Below are 13,237 nucleotides of genomic sequence, written 5' to 3'. Positions count from 1 at the left end.
CAAAATATGTCACTACTACATTTTAAAACCTACGAAAATACTTCCTTGGATATTAAATTATTACTTTCAGTTACAAAAGCTTTGTAGGTAATGTAGCACTCATCTTCTGGTCAGCACAAGTAAACACATTATGATACACTTTTATTTCTGACCATTAGCTCTCCTTTTAAGGGAAATAATTTTTGAATTATCCTAGAAATCATCAGTCCCATAAGTAAGATTAGATTATTACTATACTGATGTAAATGTGCATCAGCTACAGGACATAAAATACTTATTTAAAAAAAAAAAAAAAACACAACACAAACAACCCACTCACATTTGCTGGAGCTGGATCATCTCCAGTGCACAAAGTACACAGTGCTCAAAAGCCACATTAAAGAGGACTTCAATAACTTCAACTTCAAGCAGTCTATATATAGTAGTTTAAGAAATAATTTAAGAATGTATTATTTGAAAAAGATTAGGAATATATTGACAAATTAAAAGCATGTCATGCAGAGATTTAAGATGCTTATAAAAGCTCAAGCAAAGGGGCAAACCACATCAAGGGGCTTAAAGAAAACTCAAAGACTTTGAGAGCTTAAAGCAGCTCATTCTTTTTCATACCTTAATTATGAAGTTGCAAGTAATTGTGTTTTAGCCACATGTTCTTGACATTGCAAAAAACCCAACACTGTTATTTTCTCAAATATTAGCAGACTTACTTTTCTTTAAGGAAATCCACCACTTGTTTGAAGTCTGCCACACAGTATTCTCTTTTCATGTCCATGAGCACACTGTCAGAGGCAGACTGGACCGGTATATGCAGAAAAGCATACACTCTTGGATGACTGAGAATCTTCGCCATTTCCTAAGAGTTATTCAAAAAGAAAAAAGCTTTAAAGCATTATGAAAACAATACACAAAACTCCTTTAAATTAATATATAGGTAAGTATCTGTAGTAATACTTTTGAAACCCAAACAATACTGAGTTGCAGTGGCCCAGTTTGAAACACTAGGGACAGGTGAAAATATTTGGAAGCAATTTTGTTTTAAAAGAAAATAAGAAAAATGCAATGGGATGGCATTTCTTTTGAGATAGGGATGACCTTCCCTACATAGTATTGGTTATCCAATTAAGAGAAAATTTTAGAGGCAAAGTATTGTGAAAATAAGTGCTTTCAGGCAGTGGCTGTTTTTAATTTCAGAAGATGACAAGGGTTAGCTGCTTTCTTGTCAAAGAAGTTCTCAGATACCAATATGAGAATGTCTCTAATTTGAGTATCCTTAATGTTGGCCATCTGCTATTAAGGTATATCTGGCCATTTGTAAACCTGCTCCAATACTGGTCTGAAACATTACCTGTATTATTTCCGGTAAGACTCCAAAAATTGAAAGTGTTTGGCTATAAAATGCATAGAATGAATCAGCAGGCAGCTAAAAGCAGAGTGACAGCTTGAAAAGTGACAGAGGATGTTACACATTTTGTACAAATACAAAAGGTCAAAAAGCAAACAAAGTAAAAGTAATCACAAAATGCAAACAAACCCCCAAATCAAAGCCAAACCAAACCCCTGATGGAGGCTTGGCTGGGTGATGAAGCACGAGATGGAGAATAGAAAATGGTGGTCACATTTCTTCCATTTTTATTATTTACACAATTAAGGACATACAGTTTAGCAAGAAGGTTTAAATACTTTTAAAAGTTGAGACAAAACAGCATCTAGATTCTGTGCAGTACGGTACAATACAGCCTGTTAAGCTTTACCCTGCAAAAAATATGTGAACTATGACAAAGAACCATATTACACGCATAACCAGGTTTTCGCTTAAGGCCTTCCCTTTCTCCCCACGCAGTGAGCATAACAGGACATGGCCTGGGATTGAGCGCTGCACTGCCTGATCTTCTGCTATGTGCATTCTGTACACTCCAGTCAGGCTCACCCAGACCATTTCTCCTGGGGTTTTGTGACAGCATAGATATTCTGTCTGACAACACATACTGCTGCCAGATTTAGTTGTTAAGTCGCAGCTATATACAAATTATTTCCAGATCATTAATCAGCAATATTAGTCATGCTACAACGTTGGCCTGGATTGTTCAAAGAACAGGTAACACCCCTCGTGCCTTTTAACTTTCAGGTACTCACCTTTTAAGAGCACTGATTTTAAGAGCTAGAAGAAAAAATGCTCTCAACACACACCTTTTATCTGACAAACATATGCATCCAAAACCTGAACTCTCTCAAATCACTTTTGAAAGTTTCTAAGTTCCTATTACATAAATGTCTAAGAAGTGGTTAATCATTCAGTGGAATATCGACTATCTCGGGTATGTAAACTAAACATTACAGTAATAACTACACTGATAATGGTGGGCATACAATTCGATGCATAGAAGGTCTGTGCATAGTGAACCTGGCTCTCGGTGGAAGCTGGAGGTAGCTGGCTTCATGAATAAAAGAGTAAAGAAAAAGCCACTATGCATCCATACAAATTTTATGTGTCCCTTTCAAATGGAACCATTTGCCTATGCCCTTACTAATTTTAGATGTTTAGCTGGAATATATTTTCAAAATGAAAGGTGCAGAGCAAGTTCTGTAAAATAAAGTAACAAAATTAGGGAAACTTCCCTTCTCTTCTAAGCTTTAGAAAATACTGTAAATGATACTTGTAGGAATAATCCTAGTAGTCATCTGTAATTTTTTTCTTATTAGTAAAAAAATATGTTTCTAAAATATGAAAAATGGCAAAAGGGCTGGAACCCAAGCTATGTACCACAAGCCTATTATTCTGCCTATCTCTTAGTTCAAAGCACTTCATTCAATCTTCAAAAACAAATTTATGATATAAGAAACCAATAAAAGTCAAGTTTCATAACATGTTTCTGAATCAGCCTGGTTCTTAAAAATAACTCACCCTCCAACATAGACTTTTTTTTTTTTTTTCTTTCTCACTCCTCTCAAATTTGGCATCTTCTGAATAACAGCCTCTTTAATATATGATTACTTTGTGAATTCTTCTTGAAGGTAATAAACTATTTATTAGAATTTCTAGCTACAAAAGTGTTATTTTATTCCAGCTTTTGTAAGGCTGAGAATCATTTGACAGGAAAAAAACCACATTTCTATTCAAAACAAACACAGGGAATATTGTTTTTAAAAACATCTAAGATTTTTTATCTAAGATTTTTTTCTTTCCCCTTTCCATTCATACTGAACAACACATACTTGCAAAGGGTTGCTTTTTAACCTTAAAATAGGGATCAATTCTTTCCATGATAGTAGCTACTTCTAAACTGTGTACAAAACTAGTCACACATTGCAGGCCAACACAAACTACTTCAAAAAAGCATAACTACCTTACATTTACCTGTGTTAAAGACACCATACATAGTAAAGAATGAAAAACTACCTTGTTTTACCACAAAGTTTGGGCTTTTAAAGTCACAAGTGAGGAAATTCTCTAGTCACATGAAAATATTTGGTTCATTTGTCTTTCTCTCTTCTTTGCCTTAAAAAATGAAAATTTTGCTGCAAAGTATGAAAAGTGAAAACCAAATCCTAAAATCTAAACTGTTTTCCTATGCAGAGGATCTCAAAAAACCACCCAACCAGCCCCAAATCCACTAGTTGCTTCTCTTGCTGTAATGTGCAGAATCTTGCTGGTTTTGTATTTGATCTCCTTCAGCAGGATGTGGCCAAGAAGGAGCTTTCAACTACACTCCCTGCAAGAGGAACTAAACCAATAGCATTCAGCAGCCATAGTTAAACAAGACTCTAGTCAGAACTGCTTCTTCTAGTTAACCCCCATTTAAAAAGGAAATCATGCAGCTTCTGCAATCACTATTGTCAGTATCTTTCAGAATTAAGAACACAACTGTTGTAATTTTAAAAGTAATTTCCCTTGGTTATGTACTAATAGGACACAAAATACCTGGAATTAATTAACTGAACATTGCAATTGTCACTACAGGTCCCTGTATGCAGTAAGAGCCATGAATCTAAGCTCAAAACCATTATTGACTATTCCACTGCATCACTTTGTTTTAGAAAGATGCACATCAGTCACTCAATATCGAAGTACTTTCATTCTTTAGAAAGTAAATTGCTTGCCATATGTATCAGTAGGTCCTTTGATTCAGATCTATGCCTTAAAATAAAGAAATATACTCAATAGGACTTCAGTGCTTAAAGCACATGTGGTATATTTTGTGTAGCTTTAGATACAGAACCAATTTCCCACCAAGTACTTCAGGATCATAACTATTGACTTGGTGAATTTAGCAGAACACAAATCGTTAACACAAACCAAACAGAGGACAGAAATACCTGATAACCCACTGTTTCTTTGTCACTCACTTTTAAGTACCACTTAAGTACCATTCTTAAATTTAACTTTTGTAACCAGAAACTGAGTGAGCAGTTCAGAAGGAAACAGAATAATGAACTACACAGAAGTTTTGAATGATTACATCAGAAATGTGGATAAATCAATCTTCCAAACTGCATAAGTGTTCAGATATAAATATCACATTCTAACCCAGAGCTAAGACGTGAAATTGTTCCAGTCTTACCTTTTATGCTCCTTATACATAAAACTACACTGAAGTACTTTACCACAGAGGTTTGATTAAATTACAGCTATGTGCTGAACAGTCATACTTAGTCAATGCTGACAAGATTTTCCCACACCACAGATTGCACACAGAATACTGGATTTCATCACTTAATAAAACTATTAGTTAATATCCCAGAGAGAACTTGAAGGACATCATGGGCTAATGCATAATTGTACTTTACAGTGTCTCAACATTCTAAGCTTAACATCTGTTTCCTGTTGTTTTTTTATAAACATATATATATAATTGGGGGGGGGGGGGGGTATTTTTTACAAAGAATTTTGCATTACTAGATAGAATTACATATTTCAGTTAGAAGGAAAAATGCAATATAGAATTTTATTTCCATCTGGAAGCAATGAATGAACAACTTTTTGAAATTATGACTGTGAAAGAAAATTTCTGTCTTTAATCATGACTGAAACAGCTGATTGCCTTTTCCCCCTATCCCCTGGAATCTAGTAACATGTCTATGAATGAAGGGAAGCACTACACAAAAATGACACTTCATGTAGGAACAAAAAGGTCAAAGAGTAGCACAATCTGTTATAAGCTGATTTTACAAAAAATAAAAGTAGTCTACATTTTGAATCTAACAACGTATGTGAAATATCCTTTGGGATACTGATCACACAGGAAATAATTTTTACCAGTTCTTAGCAGCTGAAGTACATCAGAACACAAGGCACACTGCCAGAAAGATCTTTATCTAGTCAGTATACTTTATCCTAGCAATTACAATACACAAATTTAATCACCTAACCAGAAAATCGCTCCTTCTGGTTAGGTCTTTGTAATGACACCAACAAAAACTATAAAGAATCAGAGACAATAAACGTCCATATCTGTGCATGTTTATGTCAGTACCAGCAAGCTGTTCAGACAGTGATTCCTTCCCCTAACTCAAAGTAGGCAAAAATCCATTATTTTAATTCTGCCTTGTGTTTGAGTCATGATGATCTGAGTAACTTGCTTCCTAGCAAAAGGATTTTGTCCTCTGCCAGCAGTGAAGCCCAAAGAAACCCTCATCCATATGGAAACCTGACAAAACGGCACTCCCTCAAAACTTTTTCCCCTTGTGACAGATGTTAGCTTGGGATATGTCACAAAGGGTGTCCATTGACTGTTGTCTTTCAGAAGTCCAGTGGTGCCACCACCAGCACAGTCTGGATAAAGTGGCTGTGGTCCATTTTATAAATTCCTATGCTGCAGCACAGTTCAGGAACAGATGTGATCTAGTGACGCAGGCATGGCAATGATGACACAGTATGGTCGAGTCTGGAAAGCCCATAACAGTTTTGCTGTAACTAATGAACAGGGAGCCTTTCCCCCACTTCCCATCCCCCTATGAGTAATGGGGCTGTAAAAACCTAAGAACGTGTAGGATGTATAATTGTAAACCTCTCCAAGGACACTGGTGGAAGGCAATACCTCCCCCTCATCTGTATATGAAGTGGGGGAGATATAATGAAGCCAACATGATGGGCAAGCTTAGCGGCAACCTCCACCCCATGTAATATGACATGAGTTAAGCCCAGGTCTTTATCCTGTCATTAGGATGAAGGGAGGTCACACTGGAGCAGTTAGAAGCCCACACAATTCTGGTCAGTGTAATTTGAACCTTAAAATCAAATCTTTGGGTTGCCAGATGGAAAGCAAAAATCTGTTTTGTCATATGGGAAAAATGCCTTCTACATTACCAAACAAAAAAGTGGTATTAGCTCAGGCCACCCTTAGAAGTGGATATAAACCAGACTGCAAGCCGTGATTTGCTGATGTGAAAACTACCCGTGAGAGCCATATGCTCAGTCCTAGCTGTTCCCAGCTGTGCTCCTAGGTGTGGGATCTCTCTACTGCTTCCAACCTCATAAAATAGACAACCCTAGCTAGCTAAGCAGTTTTTCCTCCCTTGTGGCTACGTATTAAGCCTAATCTCTTAAAAACCAAACCAAGCCATACTAAAAATATCTAGATATCTTCAAAAACTTGCCACATCTTTTTAAAAAATTAGGACAGGCTAACAGCTGTTCTTGCAATAAAAGTGACACTCAGATAATGCCACAATACAATACCATATTTCATATTTCAAAGCTTCAGTTGAGGTTTGATGCATCACTCCCCATGAGTAAGTACACAAACAAGGAAATACACAGCACCAAATACTAGCTACCTGATTTTTACTTTTGAACACAGAAAAATCAAGAACTCTCCTTCTCAGTTAACAAGTACATATGTTTCTCTCAAAGATATGATTCTTAACCTGGATATACGTTGTATACCCAAGAACAGAAAGAGCCTCTTTGCAGACCAAAGTGCCTTTTATATTTATCTGACAAAAACAGTAATTCCCAGTACAGGTATCATAACGGGGGTTGCCAAAATACTTCACAATAAGAAAATTATCCCTATCACAACCTGCTTCCAATATTAAAGTAGGGCTGACTTTACAGAATCACAGAATCATCTAGGTTGGAAAAGACCTTGAAGATCATCCAGTCCAACCATTAACCTAACACTGACCATTCTCAACTACACCACATCCCTAAGCACTACGTTGACCCGACTCTTAAATACCTCCAGGGATGGGGACTCCACCACTGCCCTGGGCAGCCCATTCCAATGCCTAACAACCCATTCTGGAAAGAAATGCTTCCTAATATCTAGTCTAAACCTTCCCTGGTACAAATTGAGGTCATTCCCTCTTGTTCTATCAGTTAAAGAGACTCATCCCCATCTTTCTGCAGCGTCCTTTCAGGTAGCTGTAGAGGGCGATGAGGTCTCCCCTCAGCCTCCTCTTCTCCACACTAAACACCCCCAGTTCCCTCAGCCGCTCCCCATACGACCTGTGCTCCAGACCCTGCACCAGCTCCGTTGCCCTTCTCTGGACACGCTCGAGTCATTCAATGTCCTTTTTGTAGTGAGGGGCCCAAAACTGAACACAGGAATCGAGGGGCGGCCTCACCAGTGCCGAGTACAGGGGTAAGATCCCTTCCCTGTCCCTGCTGGCCACGCTATTGCTGACACAAGCCAGGATGCCACTGGCCTTCTTGGCCCCCTGGGCACACTGCTGGCTCCTGTTCAGCCGGCTGTCAATCAGCACCCCCAGGTCCCTCTCTGACTGGCAGCTCTCCAGCCACTCCTCCCCAAGCCTGTAGCGCTGCTGGGGGTTGTTGTGGCCCAAGGGCAGCCCCCGGCATTTGGCCTTATGGAAACTCCTCCAGCTGGCCTCAGCCCATGGCTCCAGCCTGTCCAGGTCTCTCTGCAGAGCCTCCCTGCCCTCGAGCAGATCAACACTCCTGCCCAACTTGGCGTCACCCGCAAATTTACTGAAGGTGCACTCGATCCCCTCATCTAGATCATCAATAAAGATGTTAAACAGGAGTAGCCCCAAAACCCAGCCCTGGGGGACACCACTCGTGACCGGCTGCCAGCTGGATTTAACTCGGTTCACCACAACCCTTTGGGCCCGGCCATCCAGGCAGTTTTTTACCCAGCAAAGCGTGTGCCCATCCAAGCCTTGAGCAGCCAGTTTCACCAGGAGAATGCTGTGGGAAACGGTGTCAAAGGCCTTACTCAAGTCAAGGTAGACAACATCCCTAGGCTTTCCCTCATCCAGTAAGCAGCCCTGTTGTAGGAGATCAGGTTTGTCAGGCAGGACCTGCCTTTCATAAACCCATGCTGACTGGGTCTGAGCATCTCGTTGTCCCGCACGTGTTGTATGATGGTGTTTAGGATAAGCTGCTCCGTCATCTTCCTGGGCACCGAAGTCAAGCTGACAGGCCTGTAATTTCCTGGATCATCCTTCTGACCCTTCTTATATATGGGCGTCACAGTGGCAAATTTCCAATCAGTCAGGACCTCCCTGGTCAGCCAGGACTGCTGGTAAATGATGGAAGCCAGCTCCTTCAGCACCCTTGGGTGTATCCCATCTGGTCCCATAGACTTGTATGTGTCTGTGTGATGCAGCAGGTCACTGACTATGTCCTCCTGGATTGTGTGTGTGGGGTCATTCTCCCAGTCTCTTGTCTTAGGGCTGAGGAAGCTGGATTCCCTCACTACAACTAGTCTTGTTATTAAAGACTGAGGCAAAGAAGGCATTAAGCACCTCAGTCTTTTCAGAGAATAATAGAATCATTCAGGTTGGAAAAGACCCTTGCGATCATCGAGTCCAACCATCAGTCCTACCCTACAAAGTTTGCCCCGACACCATATCCCCCAACATCTCATCTAAATGACCCTTAAGCACATCCAGGGATGGTGACTCCACCACCTCCCTGGGCAGCCTATTCCACTGTCTGACCACTCTTTCTCAGAAAAATTTTTTCCTAATGCCCAGTCTAAACCTCCCCTGTTGGAGTTTAAAGCTGTTCCCCCTTGTTCTGTCACTAGTCACCTGTGAGAAGAGACCAGCACCAACCTCTCTACAATGTCCTTTCAGGTAGCTGTAGAGAGTGATGAGGTCTCCCCTCAGCCTTCTCTGCCTCAAACTGAACAGTCCCAGCTTCTTCAATCACTCCTCACAGGATTTGTTCCCCAGTCCCTTCATCAGCTTCGTTGCCCTCCTCTGCACTCGCTCCAGCACCTTGATATCTCTCTCGTATTGAGGTGCCCAAAACTGGACACAATACTCCAGGTGTGGCCTCACCAGTGCAGAGTACAGGGGGACTATCACCTCCCTACTTCTGCTGGTCACACTATTCCTAATACAAGCCAGGATGCCGTTGGCTTTCTTGGCCACCTGGGCACACTGCCGGCTCATGTTCAGCTGCTTGTCAATGAGAACCCCCAGATCCTTCTCTTCCAGACAGCTCCCCAGCCACACCTCCCCAAGCCTGTAGCCATGCATGGGGTGGTTGTGGCCCAAGTGCAGGACCTGGCACTTGGCCTCGTTGAAGCCCATCCTGTTAACGTCGGCCCACCGATCCAATCTATCCAAGTCTCTCTGTAGAGCCTCTCTGTCCTCATGCAGATCGACACTCCCACTTAACTTGATGTCATCTGCAAACTTACTGATGATGCACTCTGTGTCCTTATCAAGATCATCAGTGAAGATGTTGAACAGAAATGGTCCCAACACCGAGCCCTGAGGAACCCCACTTGTGATCGGCCGCCAGCTGGATTCAGCTCCGTCGACCACCGCTCTGGTACCGTCCATCCAGCCAGTGCTTGACCCAGCAGACTGTTCGCTCATCCAGGCCATGGGCAGCCAGTTTTTCTATGAGAATCCTATGGGGAACTGTCGAATGCTTTTTGGAAATCCAGGTAGATAATATCCACAGCTTTTCCTTCGTCCAATAGTCATGTCGTCACAGAAGGAGATCAGGCTTGTCAGGCAGGACCTGCCTTGCATAAACCCACGCTGACTGGGCCTGATCCCCTGGTTGTCCATTATATGACTTCTAATGGCACTCGAGATGCCCTGCTCCATGACCTTCCCTGGCACCGAGGTCAAGCTGACAGGTCTATAGTTTCCTGGATCGTCCTTTCTGCCTTTCTTGTAGATGGGTGTCACTTTTGCCACCCTCCAGTCCAATGGGACCTCCCCAGTTAGCCATGACTTCAAGGTAAATCATGGAAAGCAGCTTGGTGAGCACATCTGCCCACTCTTTGAGCACCCTTGTGTGTAACCCATCCGATCCCGCAGACTTGTGTGCATCCAAGTGGTGCAGCAGGTCTCTGACCACCTCCTCTTCAACTGTGCTGACCTCAGTCTGCTTCCCCTCCCCGTCTCCCAGCTCCTGAGGCTGGGTGTCCAGGGAACAGCCAGTTCCACTGCTAAAGACTGAGGCAAAGTAGATGTTGAGCACCTCAGCCTTTTCTTCATCCTTAGTTACCATGTTTCCTTCTGCATCCAGTAGGGAAGGAAGATTTTCCCTAACCCTCCTTTTGCTGTTAACGAATTTATAGAAACATTTTTTGTTATCCTTAACAGCTGTGGCCAAGTTGAGCTCTAGCTGTGCTTTGGCTCTCCTAATGTTCTCCCTGCATAACTTCACTACATCTTTATAGTATCCTTTTCCTCAGCACTCATTGCCATTTACATTGGGTAGATGCTGACCGCTTATTACTCAGACTGTATGGAGCCATGAGCCCAAGTACAACATCTGAGTCTGCAGGTGTATCACTGAACAACAAACTGATGGAAGCTGTGTGGTTGGAAATACACAGTAAATGGTTCAGTGCTTTCAAAGGTGAAAACTGTTAGCGCTGTAGCTTTCATTACAATCCTAAAGAGACTTTGTGGAGCTTCAGAGCACTGTTTGTCCAGTTCCAATAAACAGATTCACTTTAAGATAAAATGTACATTTAATTAACGGCTACAGTGATGGCTTAATGACTTAAAGCCAGCCAACCAAATAGCTAATGCTAATTCTTAGTGAAATGATTAATTCTGATGTCCAAGAAAATACACACTTTTTCATTTTCTCCATGGTGCTCTCTAATTTCTCATCATTAAGCACTCCTCAAATGAAATATTTTTTCCAGAAGTAAATTAATACTCCTTATTGCAGCACGTATTAGAAACACATATTGGGAAGTTCCCTGAAAAGTGATTTATTGCAACAGCACACTGCTACCTTTAATAACTCTCTGTCTCAATCATACTTAATGCTAATAAAACCTTGAAAATGAAGTAACACAGAGAAGCACATACTTACAATATGCGAGTAGGACTGTCACACTATCTTTTTGTCTTCAGAAACCTGGATGAGTGAAATGGATTGCTAGTTTCACCCATACTATGTATTTGTTCACCACCTCAAAAATTAAAATCCCACATGATATAAAAGAATTGATGGTTTCTGCTCAGAAGGAAGTCAGAGAGTTCAGTTGCACAGAGACAGAGCAGTGCCAGGAAGCCTCCCTATTGTTTTCCTCTATTTCAAACAAGTACAACACCTAAAATAGTATCTGCTTTAGCAGGTTGCAGTGGAAGGAAAATAGCGTAAGTTTTTAATCAAAACGTAAACCTTTAGGCTAGCGCTATTACTTTCCTTCTTTTGTAGATATCCCATTGGCTGAGCTAAATTTCATGTGTAAAAATATACAAAACCATAATGACAAGATTGATATTACAGAATTTACATTCTTCATCAGTTCTTGCACATTTAACATAACTAAACTAATTGAATTCAAAGACTGGGTAGAAAAGATTTGATGTCTTTTCCTCAATTCACCATGGTACAGAAACCCAAAGCCAGGATTTCTAGAACAGATATTTCCTTTTATCATTTTTAAAGAATAATCACCTCGAAAAGAAAAATCAAACTTTTTTTAAACAAATGCCAAAGCCTAATGAAGCAAGCAGTCTTACTGAAGACTATATAGATGATGTTGCAAAGTACAGTGAATGTGACAGCTCATCTATCAAAGAAAATAAAAGGGTTTATGCATCTAAACAAAATAGAAGCTTTCGGAACAGCATGGAGAGTACATGGTAGAACTTTATTTGTTATAATATAAATAACTAGGAAAGTGAGATCTTATTTGTTTTTCAATCAAGGCAGAAATATTATAAGAAGATGTCACAGTCTGTTATGCAAGCTTTATATTTGCCAATAGCATCTACCCCAATGCCTTGAAGTGCATGGCAACTGCTAAAATTCCTACTTTATTTAGGAAAAATGCAGTTTCCCATATATGTGCAACCTGTTCTTTGAACAAACTGCTCAATTAATGGTGATTTTTACTTTCTGCTAATCCACTAACGAAGTAAGCCACAGCTCCAAAGGTCTGCTGGGATGAGACAATAGTATAAGCAATTGACAGACAACCTGACACTCAACACAAGATTGAGTGTGGATCTGTCTGCATTTAAATACTCTTCATTCCTGTGATATCTAACAAGCAATAGAAACATTCATATGAACAAACCATAATTAAGGTACAGTTAACATGCACAGCTTTAATTGGTCGAGCAATGCACTACTTAATATTAACTCCTTTTTGCAACAGCAATTTTATGCACAGATTATTAAATACATCAGAGCACTAGATGCATGCATAAAATATTCTGTCTTGATGGAGAATGGAATCTTGAATAAATAAAAGCAGTTCTTTCTCTATGTTTCTCAAAGCATTTTTTTCTACTAGTGTTACAATGAACAGGAGCTTTACTCCCAGCATCACAAATACTCCCTTCTACATTATCTGGAAGCGAACCCTCATTGTTCATCAAAGTACCCAATACAATAACATTGTTAAGGTTTTTGAGAACACCCAAGATTCACAAATACAGCATAAAGCCTTAAAGAAGAGTAAGATGGGTTCTTATTTTGACATTCATTAAGCCGAATCATATTCCACCAGCTGGAAGCAAATGTGTCACCAAGCATTTATGGACATTAGGACCTGCTGCGTCTGAGATCTTAAAACTCTAAATTGGAGAAAGTGTTGTGACAAAATGTATCTTGAAGCACAACAGAGATTCATTCCTTTCCTAACCCTATAATATTGAAATATACATTTACTCTCAGGTGAGTTCACCCCTGCAAAAGCTCCCATGACACTGTGTCTTAGGGAATAATTTCAAGGAAATGTGCTGTATTTGGAAATCCCAAAGACAAAGAACACTTTAAGAACAGGAGAGACAGAGTATTTTATTATTAAAAAAATAAAAAGCTTGAATACAC

General features: G+C 40.3%; 1 protein-coding gene across 2 annotated transcripts in view; it reads right to left on the bottom strand.

Annotated features, from left to right (window-relative positions):
• Positions 1 to 13,237, bottom strand: part of CDKAL1 (CDKAL1 threonylcarbamoyladenosine tRNA methylthiotransferase) — a 422,283-nt gene that overhangs the window by 141,945 nt on the left and 267,101 nt on the right. For both annotated transcript variants that reach the window (XM_074899749.1, XM_074899750.1), the window contains one exon: positions 708 to 853. In XM_074899749.1, coding sequence (XP_074755850.1) covers positions 708 to 853 — 146 coding nt within the window. The remainder of the gene's footprint in view (positions 1 to 707; positions 854 to 13,237) is intronic.

The sequence above is a fragment of the Athene noctua genome, chromosome 2 (assembly GCF_965140245.1).
Source record: "Athene noctua chromosome 2, bAthNoc1.hap1.1, whole genome shotgun sequence".
Lineage (NCBI taxonomy): Eukaryota > Metazoa > Chordata > Aves > Strigiformes > Strigidae > Athene > Athene noctua.
This window is presented reverse-complemented; position numbering and strand designations above follow the sequence as displayed.